The sequence below is a fragment of the Xiphophorus maculatus genome, chromosome 19, assembly GCF_002775205.1.
Source record: "Xiphophorus maculatus strain JP 163 A chromosome 19, X_maculatus-5.0-male, whole genome shotgun sequence".
NCBI lineage: Eukaryota > Metazoa > Chordata > Actinopteri > Cyprinodontiformes > Poeciliidae > Xiphophorus > Xiphophorus maculatus.
Genome location: NC_036461.1, coordinates 15,500,458 through 15,514,351, shown reverse-complemented (window position 1 = coordinate 15,514,351; position 13,894 = coordinate 15,500,458). Strand labels below are relative to the sequence as shown.

At 38.7% G+C, this 13,894-nt stretch overlaps 1 protein-coding gene across 7 annotated transcripts in view; it reads left to right on the top strand.

Moving 5' to 3' along the window:
* ralgapa1 (Ral GTPase activating protein catalytic alpha subunit 1) overlaps nucleotides 1-13,894 on the top strand; it is a 62,846-nt gene that overhangs the window by 24,733 nt on the left and 24,219 nt on the right. For all 7 annotated transcript variants that reach the window (XM_023353104.1, XM_023353109.1, XM_023353108.1 and 4 more), the window contains 14 exons: nucleotides 43-101; nucleotides 248-356; nucleotides 3,529-3,639; nucleotides 3,729-3,797; nucleotides 3,890-4,027; nucleotides 4,121-4,304; nucleotides 5,692-5,810; nucleotides 5,934-6,053; nucleotides 6,282-6,906; nucleotides 7,095-7,210; nucleotides 7,646-7,770; nucleotides 11,355-11,426; nucleotides 11,549-11,672; nucleotides 11,904-12,059. In XM_023353104.1, the coding sequence (XP_023208872.1) occupies nucleotides 43-101; nucleotides 248-356; nucleotides 3,529-3,639; nucleotides 3,729-3,797; nucleotides 3,890-4,027; nucleotides 4,121-4,304; nucleotides 5,692-5,810; nucleotides 5,934-6,053; nucleotides 6,282-6,906; nucleotides 7,095-7,210; nucleotides 7,646-7,770; nucleotides 11,355-11,426; nucleotides 11,549-11,672; nucleotides 11,904-12,059 (2,127 nt within the window). The remainder of the gene's footprint in view (nucleotides 1-42; nucleotides 102-247; nucleotides 357-3,528; nucleotides 3,640-3,728; nucleotides 3,798-3,889; nucleotides 4,028-4,120; nucleotides 4,305-5,691; nucleotides 5,811-5,933; nucleotides 6,054-6,281; nucleotides 6,907-7,094; nucleotides 7,211-7,645; nucleotides 7,771-11,354; nucleotides 11,427-11,548; nucleotides 11,673-11,903; nucleotides 12,060-13,894) is intronic.

The window sequence follows — 13,894 nt, the reverse complement described above, 5'->3', positions numbered from 1 at the left end:
GTAGCTGACAAAGTCTTTAAATCTTTGTTGTTGTTTTTTAAGGAACACATTATCAAAACCATCCTGACCTCTGCCAGGGATGAACCCTCTGCTCCTGCAAGGTATGGGTTCTGTAACTTAAACGGTTCTATAGTTCTGTTTTTTTTAAAAAAACATAAGGTGGTGTCAGATAATGTTTTTTTAATAAAAAAAAAAAACCTTTGAGTGTGTGTTTCATAACTCGCTGCTCCTGTCCCTGCTCTGTCAGATGTGTGGCTTTGTGCAGCCTGGGTATCTGGCTGTGTGAAGAGTTGGCTCATGGAACTGAACATCCTCAGATTAAAGAAGCTCTCAATGTAATCTGTGTGACCCTGAAGGTAGGCTTTATAATTATGAGTCATATTCTGTCCCAGTTTTTTTTATACATCCTACATGTTGTAGCACTTACTGCTATCACATGTTCCACTTCACTCACACTGGATGACGACCCTATTATAAGGTTAAAAAAGAATAAAAATGAGCCAGAATGTGGATGGTCTAAGCAGGGTCTTGGTGAGTTATTCAGTAGTGCTTAAAGAACCACAAAGGCTACTGAAATTATGATGGGACACTGAGGATTTTGAACATGAACCTCAGTCAAATTCTGGACTTTGAATCTGTGAGGAAGCTAACAATTTTTGGTTTAAGCATCTGTTTTTTTCCCCCCAGCATGAATTAATGAATACTAAATTACATAGCTTTATTAAGGCTGAAATAGTCACATTAATCATGACGAATCAATTATTAAAAATAATGGTGAACTAATTTAGCAATTGATTAACTGTAAATTGGAGTATACTAACCCCAAAAGGCTGTAAAAATAATATTCTCAGTTCAGTAAACAAACCAAAAACGTACAAAAATCTGTACATTTTGGATTACAGCTGAAAAACCGTCTTTGTAAATATGTTGTACACAGAACTCACTTTAGCTTCACCTGGTGCAGATTCCGAAAAAAAAATCTCCCACTAAGCACAGTTTGCTGTTCAGTTATTGGTTGGTTAGCTTGAAAAAAGCTTGGTTAAATGAGAAAACTGAAGAATGAATTTCTTTTTTCGATTAATTGTCAGAATAGTTGGAACAATAATCCATTACTAAAATTATTGTTAGCAGCATCCCTGATCTTGATTAGCATTACTGTATTTTTATAATTATAACTATAATTTGTAAATAAATTTGTTGTAAAATTAACAAAAATAAAGAGCTGTTTTGGAGAAATCTGGTGATTTAGATTGATTTTTTTTTTATCAACATATCAGTTAATAGCTGGAAGGAAACAATATTGGTAGTTAGATGGTGGCAGCCCTATTTGACATAGAAATTTGTAGGAACCCTGATATAAGTAAATAAATGTAGTCTCTAAATTTAAGTTTAAATTAGTAAGTTAATGCACATATGGTCAGAATATGTTTTATGTTTGTTTATTTAAAGGAAAAACTTCTTCCATTTATTGTCTTGCAGGAGTTAATTGAAATTTCTAAATAATAATATAATTTTCTTGTAAAAAATTCTAAAAATAATTTCTACCCCTCACTGTATAACTCTATTTATGAGTTTGTTTTTTTTATGTAAAAAAAAATAGCTATTTACATTTTAGTTGTAGATCATTTGGTTGCACCAGAATAACAGCCTAATATTTGCGACTGGAGATGTTTGCTTCTCCTTGTAAAACTGTCGCAGTTGTTATTGTCCGGCTCTGTAACGACAGGCCAGTGGATCAGAACAATGCTGTCCAACATTTACTGTCTCATCCGGAGCCAAGTGGTTCTAGATGGACAGAAACAGACACACACATACCTTTTCGACCTTGGAATCCCCAGTTTGTGTATCGGCAGCCAATGTTTTTTTTTTTTAAGGAACTGCACCAGTGCACATTTCCATTCACTTGCTCGTGGGAGCAAAACCTGGACTGCAAATATGTTTGGTTCTCCTTCAGATAGGAGACTAATCCAAAGGGAATGCTGCAAGCTGTGACACACACACTCGCACTCTCTCTCTTACATAAATATACACTCATGTCTTCTTCAATTCTGAATCTCTTGCTTTGGTAGCAGCAGCCAGTCGCCTCAGCTACAGGCTCTGTTACATGTACACACAATTATACACAAAGCTTAAGGGATTGTCATATTTCCATGCAGAGCCACTTCCTCCTCTTGGCCGCCTCATCTTCCTTTCCTTTCATCAACAAACATTTTTGGTTTTCAGACATTGGCTCCTTTTTGTGCCTGAGGTTTAAATCCAGCCTTTTCTCATTAATCACTCTGAGTTTTATCGTGACATTGTACAGTTTACCGATGGCTACAGATTTTAGTTTAATTTGACAGATATTATTTAAAGCTTCTTACAAAAATTCAAAATGTATGTAACAAATTGTTATATTATTATGATTTAAATTATTTTTAATGTATTAGTGTTTCTGCATTCATCTTAATTTCGTGGTAAATAGAACCACAAACATTGACAAACTTTTACATTGACCTCTGGGTTGCAGAGCTCAGATTAAAAAAAAAAATCACCCTCAGTATCCTAGAAATTGTAGGCTTGTGCTATAATGACCAATGGTACATGAGCCTTTCTATAAGTTCATTTTCAACAAAAACCTGGTTATATAGTTTGCTTGTTTATTTTTTTTGCTTTAGCAGATTGTTTTTACTTAAAAAGGCACTATATATTTATTTTCATTTTTATTTAGCTACAATGAACTTTTGTGGTTCACTTAGACAGTTTTCAACTTGGAGATTTAGCGCTAAATGTAATAAGTTTTGACATCATTGGTGTGAGTGAATAGGTAATAAGCAACAAAATCAAACAGAAGATGGGTTATGTTTACAAAAATGCATCTCTTTCTTATGTGTGTTGAATTTTATTGAATACATAAAACAATGGATTGTAATTTGTCATGTGTATAAGTATAAATATCTCAGGCCTAACATTTCTAAAATCAAACTGGGATAGTGGTGGAGGGACAATAACTTAGGCCACCTTACTGACATTGAGTTGACCCTGAACTTCTCTGCATACTAAAGGTTTCTAGAGTCACATTTGAGGCCATCTGTTCAACAGCAGAAGCTTGTCCAACACAGTCATTAAAATGACAATTATCCCAAACACAGTAGAAGATTTACATCAAAATGATTGAAATAATAATAACAAAAAAACAGCAACAAGTATCAATGGCTCAGTGAAAGTCCTGACCTCAATCCGACTGGAATTCTGTAGTAGGACTTTAAAAAAGTTGTGCAGAAAACTAATTTTTGCAAATCTCAAAGAACTGAAGCAATAACAATAATAAAAGTGGGCCAAGATTTTCATGCAATGGTGTAACAGACAGAAAACAGTTAATAAGAGTTATTGCTGCTAAAGGTGATTTTACAGGTTGTTGAATGATTGTATGTTCTACTGTCCTTCATGTTGTTTTTCTTTGTTTAATAAGTAATGGCAAGAGGAGAACTGATTAGTTTTTTCTGTTCACTTTAGGTTCTGTTTAAATAATTTTATTCCATCTCTTAGTACCCCAATAAGACTGTTGCCTTGGTGGCCTCGGACATCCTTCACCTCCTAATCAGTTACGTGGATCATCTTCAGAAATTCCCCCCTGACATGCCAAAGAAGATTGTAGAGGTACTTTTCCATATTAGAGACTTTCTATTTTATAAAATTACTACAATTTTAAAGTCCTAAACTAGATTTGTCTGTTTTTTCCCCTTTAGATTCTGATTGCCACTATCACATATCTGCTGCCTAGCACCGAGTCCTCCTCTTATGAGCTGGATAAGAGGGTAACAAATCTCTGTACGCTTTTCAAAACGTTCTGTAGAACGAGACGTCCACAGAAAGCGGGTTCATTCGTGTCTTGCTGTGTTTTCTGCAGCTAGTAGTTTCCCTTCTGTTGTGTTTGTTGGACTGGGTAATGGCTCTGCCCCCAAAGACTCTTCTCCAGCCTGTACAAACACGAAGCCCCCCAGAAAGGGAGCAACCGACCAAAACGCTGCTCAGCTGTATTTACAAGGTAAACGTGTCTGTAGCTGCTGCAGCGCCTTCGCCAGTGAAACACAGATACAGTTGGGCTTTTTTAAAACTGCTTTCTTTGTAACATGTACAGGTCCTGCATGGGTGCGTTTATGGAGCGCAGTCATTCAGCAGTCCCAAGTACTTCCCACTACAGCTGTCGGACCTGTCGAGTTCAGACTACGACCCGTTCCTGCCATTAGAGAGCCTCCGCGAACCAGAACCTCTGCACAGCCCAGACTCGGAGCGCTCCAGCAAACTGCAGCCTGTCACTGAAGGTAATTTATCCAATCTAGCTCTGTAATGAGCCAACGTGTGTTCTGCTCATGCAAAGTGATGCACAGACACAGAAACGCGCACACAAATCCACAAAATCTTTGCACAGTTTGACCGGAAAGGTATGTGTATGCAGACACACCTTTCGTGCATCCATGTGAGTGACTTTATTGCCTCCTGCTATGATCCAACGGGACTCAGAGAGGAGTCTAATGACTGAATCACCTTGATGCACCATGCTTCTCTTCTCCCATCTCCTCTTTTCGTCTCTCGTATTGTCTTCTCTTCTCTTCTCGTTTTTCTTCGGTTTTATTTTTAACTTCTGCAACATCCTACTACCTTCACTAAGTTTTCTCTCTTTTCCTCATTTTGTCTCCTTATCCTGAGCCAAGCCCTGATGTTTAGGGTGTCACTGAGGGTGCCTGGTCAATACATATCTGTACTCACCAATCAATCTGTCAATAAGGACTCATTAGGAAGTCTGCATGCATCATTGTGTGCTTTTCTATGTGACAGTGTTGATTAACAAGGATCTACTTTCAGGGCTGTATATAATGACACTGGCTTCTTCTGCGGGGAGACGACCTTCATTCAGTTAGAATAAGGCACATAACAATTTCAATGTCTTGAACTTGTTAAATAACACAGAATTTTACATTTAAATCTTAGTTTTGTTCAGCTTTTGTGTCAGTTCACCTTAAAGATTTCCATTAGTTCTGAGGACTGAGATGGAAGTAAATTTTGTATTTGCTGTATGTTTTGAATTTACTAATAGAAAGTAGCAGATTTTATTTGAAATGTCCTTTTATTTCTAAAGAGTTCATGATCCCATGAGGTTTCACTGATTTCCCAGGGCATTTTGGAAGAGAAATAGGCTCATTGTATAACCCATACTTAACAGTGAGCGAGAGAGGTTTTTCTACATGCATATCCTTTTAACCCTTTCAGACCCACTTGGGTATTTGTTGCTGGAAAGCCTAATCTGAGTTTCAAAATTGTTTTGAAACATAATATTTGCATTTACGATGGTAGGACAGAGAAGTAAATCCCTACTTAACATCTTAACTCCCCCCATGAGATATCAGGAAGTCCTCAATCCAAAATGTAAAAATAGGTTTTTTAAAAATGCGTCAACTCCATTTATTTTAAGAATTGTTAGATCTGCTGATATGTTTGACAGCCATGATTTGGGCAGAGACCAACAATTATTATGAATAATCATGATTGTAGGATAGATCCTTGTGGATTTATTGTCAACAACTTTGTTGCAATTATATGATGATTTTGTATGTGTGTGAACGATGTGACAAATTATACCAAGTAAACACACGTAAAGGGAAATTAAAATGAAACAACTTAGCTAGAAGAACACTCTTTTGTTCTTTGCAGTTCGTAGTCGTATCCAGCAAGGCCTGGTTTCCATTGCAGCCAGAACCGTTATAACCCATCTGGTGAATCATCTGGGACATTATCCAATGTCCGGAGGGCCAGCAACTCTGTCCAGTCAGGTGCTCTAACTTTTTGGTCTATTAAGATTTTATAGCTCCTTACTAAAGGAGAGGGATTCATTTAAATATTGTTTTGTTATTATTATTTTTTTTGTACTTTGCTAACTTGAAGTCTGTTCACAGGTGTGTGAAAACCAAGACAATCCGTTCTGTGGGAGTCCAGATCTCGGACCAGAACTCTTCAATTCGCCCAACCTTCAGTTTCTGGTTCTGAACGGCTCCACACTGCTCTCTGTTCTCCAGGTAACGTCATCTGGACAAGTTTTTTTTTTTTTTTTTCTGACATAATGACAGTTTATCTTAACTGAGCTGATGATTACATTTTTAGATCCTAGGTACAGTATTCCTGCATGGTCTGAAAAAGTGTGTAGTTTGATTTTTCCAGGTCTGGATATGCATCTACTGTTATTGTCATTCGTTGCATTTTAATTTCAGGACTTTGGCATTTCCTGCTGTTCCTGTTTTTTTCAGATCCGATCAGAGTCCGGTGTCCCGGGAGGAGGAATGACGGCTGGCTTGTCCTCTGCTCCTGCTTGCGTCCGTGTCATCATCCGAGATGTTGCAGGAAAACACTCCTGGGACTCGGCAGTCCTCTACGGGCCTCCGCTGTGCTCCCCGAACAGTCCGGTGCGCACACTTTTAACACAGACGCAGTCGCCGCGCAGCGCAAACCTTCAATTACGCACTCCATCAGGAGGTCTGCAGAACAAGATGGAGTTGAAGGAGGAAGATGATGAAGTAGATGGGCAGGAGGAGCGGGGGCCGGAGGAGGAAGAAAGAGAGATGGAAAGTGACAGACAAGAGTTTCAAGTAGCCGAGGAGGAAGGAAAAGTTGGTGATGAGGAGAGGGAAGATCCAGGAGGAGGGGGAAACGTTGAACATGTGGAAGAGATAGAGCAGGAGGAGGAGGCAGAGATGCATGTCCATCACGTGGACGAGGATTCTGGTTCGGAAAAGCTTCTTGCTCCACCACTAGCTAAGCGAGTGTGTCGGGAGGCGGTGCCAGCGTGGAATTCTCTGGAAGATGGAGATGATGCGCTGGATGAGATGCTGCAGTATCTGGGTTACTCGAGTCCAGAGTGTCTACAGAGAGCAGGTATGTTTGGTTATGTGAGCTAAAACAATGACTTAACCTTTAAAAAAAGTAATAAAATGCAAGCTTTTTTTCATATATTGAAGTTAGACTAGAGTTTATGAACTAGTGTATTGTAATGTTTCAAATATAAAGCTGTAAAACCAAATAAGATTTCCAAACTAATTTTGATTCCCCATTGGTTCTCACAGGCATGCCACTCAACATCCCAGCGCCCCCTCCAGGGTGTGTGTCAGAGAAGCAGGAGAATGATGTGATCAACGCCATCTTGAAACAGAGTGCTGCAGAGCGCGAGTTTGTCCTTCATGTGCGTTGTTTAGATTCTCCTTATAAAAAATAATCTCCATGTAGTGTAAGCTTTGGTTTATTATTCCTGTCTCTGTGGCTGTCTCTGCAAGCAGTCTAAACTTTTTTTTATTGTTCCATTCCATACAAATGAGATCCATCCAACAAGCTTTATACGATGGGCAATTTTCTTAATGAGTCAGCCATTACATAATAGATGAATGTATCATGAAAGAGTGGCTTTTAGTAAAATTGTTGGAAGCTGCATCTTATTTTTACATCTGAGGCAAAAACCATACAAGTAGTTTGGTGTCTTATCTGTGATTTGAGTTTTGCTACAAACTAGAGCAACTGATTGAGCTGCCTTTAAAACTGGTTATTCCTTTTTTTTTTTGCCAGAAGCTGTAAAATCAAATCATCCTTGGTGCCTCATTTTCTTTACACGTTTTCTCCTTAGAGAGGTGAGGAGCTGAACATGAGAGCAATGCAGCAGACCGAACCGGAGACTGAGACGCCTCAGTCGGCCTTCTACTATTGTAGGCTCCTCATCAACATACTGGGACTCAACTCCTGGGAGAAAAGGTAAGGCTTCCTCAACAACACTGGAAAATTGTATTGAAATGCTACACTTGTCTAACTTAATATTGAAAGTATCATTCTGCTATTTTTTGGTCAATTTGTTTCTTTTCTTTGCTTACATCAGTTTTTTTTTGTTTAGTTTTGTGTTTGAGTATTTTCCAGGTCCGGAAAAGTATGAATAAAGAAATAAGATTTTAAACATTCCCTGTTTTGTTCTCAAAAACCTCAGTCTATCCACACACAGCCATTGATCTCTCCTTCCACGTATTGATGAGTCTATCCATCCAATCAGTCATCTAGTCTTTATTTTTTATTTCAAAGTTTCATATTTGGAAAGCCTGTACAACGTAGAAATACCAGTAATAAATTCACAGTGAACATTGGAGTTTCTACTTTAAAACATAAGTGTCAAACTAAAGGCCCGGGGGCCAAATCGGCCCGCCATAACTTTTTATGAGGGCCACAGAAATAGGACTATAAATACATCAGTTGCGTGCTTGAATGTTATTTTATCGGTCAAATGAAAGCAGTTTTTATCTCTGTAGTACTAAAATACATACAGTACTGTTTAATTTTAAGAATTACTAACAAGATGCAGCTTTTTGTTAATCTTTTAACAGTTTATTAATGGGTAGTTTTATCAATACATTTTTCCTCAACTGGCCCTTTGAGAAAATTCAAGACCTCGATTTAGCCCAAAATGAAAATGAGTTTGACATGCCTGCTTTCAAAGGAATGACACCCTTCTAATTTAAGTTTGGAAAAGTCTGGGGCTTTTACATTAAAATGTACAGAAAGCCTGGATTATCCCAGGCTTTCCTACATCGTTAAGTTTAAGGATGTAGGATTTTCACCTAAGCAACGAATCTAGCAGGAAGATTTCTTTGCACATTTTAGCATGAGATGTTTCAAATGAAGGGTAATTTCATAAAAGGTATGTGTGGGATGTCTTCTGTATTTTGTTCTTCCCCAGAGCAAACCAAATGTTTGCCTAATGCATATAAAAGAAAAAGGTGAACTACATTGAGCTAATTAGAGGCTATGTTTCTCCCCATTCACGTCATGCAGCATTTCATCTTCTCAATGACTCGGAGCTGGAACTCACAATGTCGGGGTATTGCTTTAAATGCGCCTGGCCAGCTAATGGACGCTCATCACTCTTTATACTTTATCCAGGGAATTACACTTTCTGCATTCACAGCCACAAAATAGACCTGTCTACACACTCATGTGTGTGCGTGATAATGAGGACAGCGCTCTATTGATCAAACTCGGCCCATTTGGTGTCGGAATAAAAAGGCAGTAGTTGAAGAAGAGCGCGATTGAGGGGGCTGTGGCAAATCAGAAACCAAGATGATTCAGACCCATGTAGATTTAGTCGTAATGATAATAAAGAAGATAAATAATGAAGCAAAAAGACTGAAATGAAAGCTCAAGAAACTTAAAGGGAAAATAAGGAGGCAGATAAGAATGAAAGGAAAAAAGGAGATGTTGTCTAATCATCTGTTATTGTCACCAACTTCTCTCCAGGTATTCATATGAGGCATTACAGACACTAAGATACTGACAGTCACCCATGTGTATCCCCTTTTATGCTTTTCCCTATAATCCAGGGTGTAAATGGAGTCTTTGAGAGCAGAGAATGAGGCCATTACCAAGTATCACTTTAATAAAGAGCAAATTGCTCTCTCTCCTTTTCTCCCTCTCTCTCTCCTTTTCTTTACCTCTCTCTATTTATCTCCTGCACTCCCTCACTCTTTTTCCCTTTTTCTAAGAGTGAAAAGAACGACGTGTCATTATCAGTCCACTCCAAGCTTCACTGCCCAAGTCTTGGTTTTTATATCAGCCGTACAGAGGTTGAGGGTCGCTTGTTGGCACAGTTTCAACCGCCTTTAGACAAATTATTCTGCATGAGAGGCTTTTGTTTTTCTTAAAAATCACAGCCCATCTTTCTTTCTTGAGAGCCTGAAAGTGTCGAAACTTTGGACATTTAGACTTTTCCCCACAATGATGGTTTTTGAAGTCAGAGACTTGATTTTCAAAAGGTGTTAAACATACTTGTCACGAACTTCAGGGCCATCTTTTTGTACTTAAAAAGATGTTATTTTTTCTTTAAATTGATAGTCAGCAACGTCAGACACTCTTGGTTTGTGAATCTTGTTCTTTTAGCCATAATCTATTAGTTTTGTATTTATCTGCAGTAAGTAAGGCTTCTAATAACCTCTTGGAGCTACTCTCCAAATAGCTCTATTTCTTCAATGAACGCAAAATATGAAGGAGTAAGAAAAATGCAACCTTTAATATATTTTCCTAAGGAAAAATATTTATTCTTGTTTCCACCACCATTTTTAACCTACTAAAATCTATGCAACACGTTTTACTAACCTGACATAAATTAGTCTTCCAGGTTGGACCTTTACAATCTCTCCAGGTCATCTAGGGTCCTACCCCTCTCTCACTACATAGGCTGTCTATAGGATTTAGGTCTGAGGGCTCAGATGGGTACGGTGGAAAGTGGATTTTGTGTCTGGTAAACCATGTGTTTATTGAACTTTATTTTTGGATTATTATCATGTTTGAAACTGAGCTTTTTTTTTTTTAGCGATTACTTGATTTGTATTTCTGATGTTTCTGTATTTTAGTGTTTTCAAGATGCTTTTGCCATGTGCAAAAGCACATGGTCAGGGGTGTGCTGTGGTGGCGCACGCCCCACGTTTGGAGGCCTTAGTCCTCGACGCGGACGTCGTGGGTTCGACTCCCGGTCCCGACGACCTTTGCCGCATGTCTTCCCCCCTCTCCTCACCCTCCTTCCTGTCTGCCTACTGTAGAAAAAATACAAGCCACTAGCGCCGCAAAACCTCTTCGGAGAAAAAAAAAAAAAGCACATTGTCTTCCTAAGTTCCTAGGTCTTTGAGAGAAGAACAGGCCCACAACACCCCAAATATGCTACCATACCAGACCAAACAGATAAAGTTTAGGGTTCAGATAACTTTACAAATAAAGGCCAGGTTCATCCGCCTGGCCTTTGGACCAGGCGGATCGCATTAGATTACAAGATTCAAGTTAAAGTTAAATTTAACTTAGTCCTCATGTTTATATTCATGATGGTAGGACAGAAAAGGCTTTGATCCTTACTTAACCTCCCAAACTACGGATTGAAAAGTTTAATTCCCATTAGCCCTGGTGGCCATAAGTTATCACTCTACACACTTGCAGCAGTTCTGTAACACCGAGCAGTTGGAGTTTTTTAGTACATTGTTCAATGTGCAAGGCTTTGAGATAAATGTGGTTCCTGGTTCAGCCTCGTTATGTCACAAATCCAGTTTTGTATAAAGTGTTTTTATTTATCACTTTTCCTATAAATAGTTGGGAGTTAAAGTGAACGGTAATCTACGTTACTGAATGGAAATATATTCTGATGGAGTCGCACAAAAGGATGATCTTTTCTGTATATTTTAACATTCCATACAAGTGTTATTCTTACACACAGACTGTGTCATTTCAAATCAAGTTAAAGGATTAAGATATTTTAACTCAAAGCAGTGTTGGCAGCAATGACTTATAGCTCGTGTATCTGTGTCTTGCAGGAGTAACTTTCATTTGCTGAGAAAGAACGAGAAGTTACTGAGAGAGCTGAAGAATCTAGACTCACGGCAGTGGTGAGCAGCGCTCATCTTTCTCTGTGAACCTCCTTTAACTCCTCTCTGAAACCTATTTATTAACCTGAGAGTTCAAACCAACTCCCTGTTGGTGCTGATTACTTTCTGTCATTGTCTTTCAGCCGAGAGACTCACAAGATTGCAGTATTTTACGTGGCTGAAGGTCAAGAGGATAAACACTCCATACTCACCAACACCGCTGGCAGCCAAGCTTATGAAGATTTTGTTTCAGGACTCGGGTGGGAGGTACTAAAACTTTTTCTTACATACTCTACATTTACTGGGAGAATTTGTCATCCTAAATCACAAAGTAGACAAATTATTTAATCATGGCAGGCGTGGATTTTCTTAAAATCCTGAATTCCGAGTCAGAAATACACAGATTTATCTTTTAAGGTGTTCTTGAAACTTCAAAGGAGGTCTATGTTTTCAAAATGAAAACAAGAGTGTCATTATGCATGTTATGTTATGCATTAGGTCGACCTCAAGACTCACTGTGGGTTCATGGGAGGCCTTCAGAGAAATCACAGCACTGGCCAGACGACACCTTACTATGCCACATCCACGACCGAAGTCATCTATCACGTGTCCACTCGCATGCCCCCTGACCAGGATCAGAACCTCACCAAAAAGGTACAAATATGACACCAACAAAAAAAGCGGGAATTCACAAAGCAATGCAATTTATTCACTTATTTGCCACGATTTTGCATGTGCTGTCTTTATTTCTTGTGATGTATTTACTTGTAACAGATCAAACTATAGATGCAGATACAAACATCTAAGCACTATGCTGCTGTTTCTGTAGCAAATTGTAATTTTTCTCTCTTAGCCTCAAATAGAGCAGGAAGTAGAAACTATTATCTGTCCGGAAATGGAAATTATTAATCTAACTGGAGAGATGGCAGCTCAGGAGGCAGGGGTCTGTTCTGTAACACCTGCTCTGTCCATTTCAGTCGTTGTGTCCTTGTAACCCTGATCCATTATATTTTTAGGATGTAAAGCATCTTGAACTGCATTGTTCCTGAAATATGCAATGCAAATAAGCTTGGTTGATTGATCGATCCCTAATCATTAGAATAATTGATGGAAGAATCAACTTACTGAAATCATTTTTACAAGTATGGTAACCTGCACTGATGGTAATTTTATCAGTTGCACGCTGTATTTTCTGCTTTCTTTGTAACATTTTTAAATGTGTCCATGAGACACATCAGACTTTTCTGTTCCTTAATATCATCAGGCAAACAAGCAACTAAACAAAGTCAAATGTCTCCCAAAATAACCAGACATGCATCCAGTTCTGTTTTATTTGTAAAAATGTTGTTTTTTAATTTAACATCTTTGAATGCTAATTTGTCAAATTAAATTGCTCCTGATATTGTTGCTTTCTGTTGGCTAAATAGCAGGATTTGATTGTTATATCCTTTTTCTTTTTAAGTTTATCACAATAAAACTGTTTCAATGAATTAAATTAAATCCTCTCATTTAGAAGATTGAATATTCAACATTAAAAATAAGCAGCAATGTATGTTATTTGCTGCTGTGTTCTGTTAACGCTGTCTTACTCAGTAATCCTGCTTTGGTTGGGCTGGCAATCATGTCTACATTTGTTGTGAGGCTAGTATAAGTGCCTAGGCAGGCAGGTTTTATTGTATGTGTCTATATCTGTGTGTGTGTGTGTGTGTGTGTGTGTGTGTGTGTGTGTGTGTGTGTGTGTGTGTGTGTGTGTGTGTGTGTGTGTGTGTGTGTAATCACACCTGTCACCCCCCAGGCTCCGGGTGCTCTGCACATGGCCATAATGTCCTTTTAATCAGATCATACTTCCTGCTTCTCGGCCTATCACATCGCTTCAGGCAGCTGATTGGATTAGCAGCGTCTGGCCCGACACCATCCGTCTCACTGATCAGCTGATGGTCCCATCAAACATGCATAGTCACATACACACACCTGCGCGCACGCATTCACGCAGGACTTAAACCTGTTTAACACACATCCACAGAGGGTTTTTATTAACCTCATTTTAACCACGGCTATAAATTTGTGTTAGCGCTGCAGGGAGACGCGCATACAGCCATAACACGTTAGGCTTAGACGTAAAAACACGTACAGACAGCTCTTGGCGAACGTGTCCACAAACGGTCTAAATGGACACACAAACGCACATTGGTTCTGGCAAAGCGTTTATCTTCCATCCTCCTGTAACACTCACGCAAACACAATCAGTTTAGGCCTTCGCAGGGCTCCTGTCCAGGTTTCCCTCTTTGCTGGGCTGTGGTTGTCTTATCGCAACACAACTGCAAGGGTAAAAGGATTAAAGGAGCATTACACCAACTGATGTGACACTGCTCTAACTTTCTTTATGAAAAAAAAAAACTGGATTAAAAGAACCTCTAACTGTCCTGACATCCAAAAATATTTCATAGTTTCTGATTCTCACTAAAACTCTTTATGACCTGCAATTACAA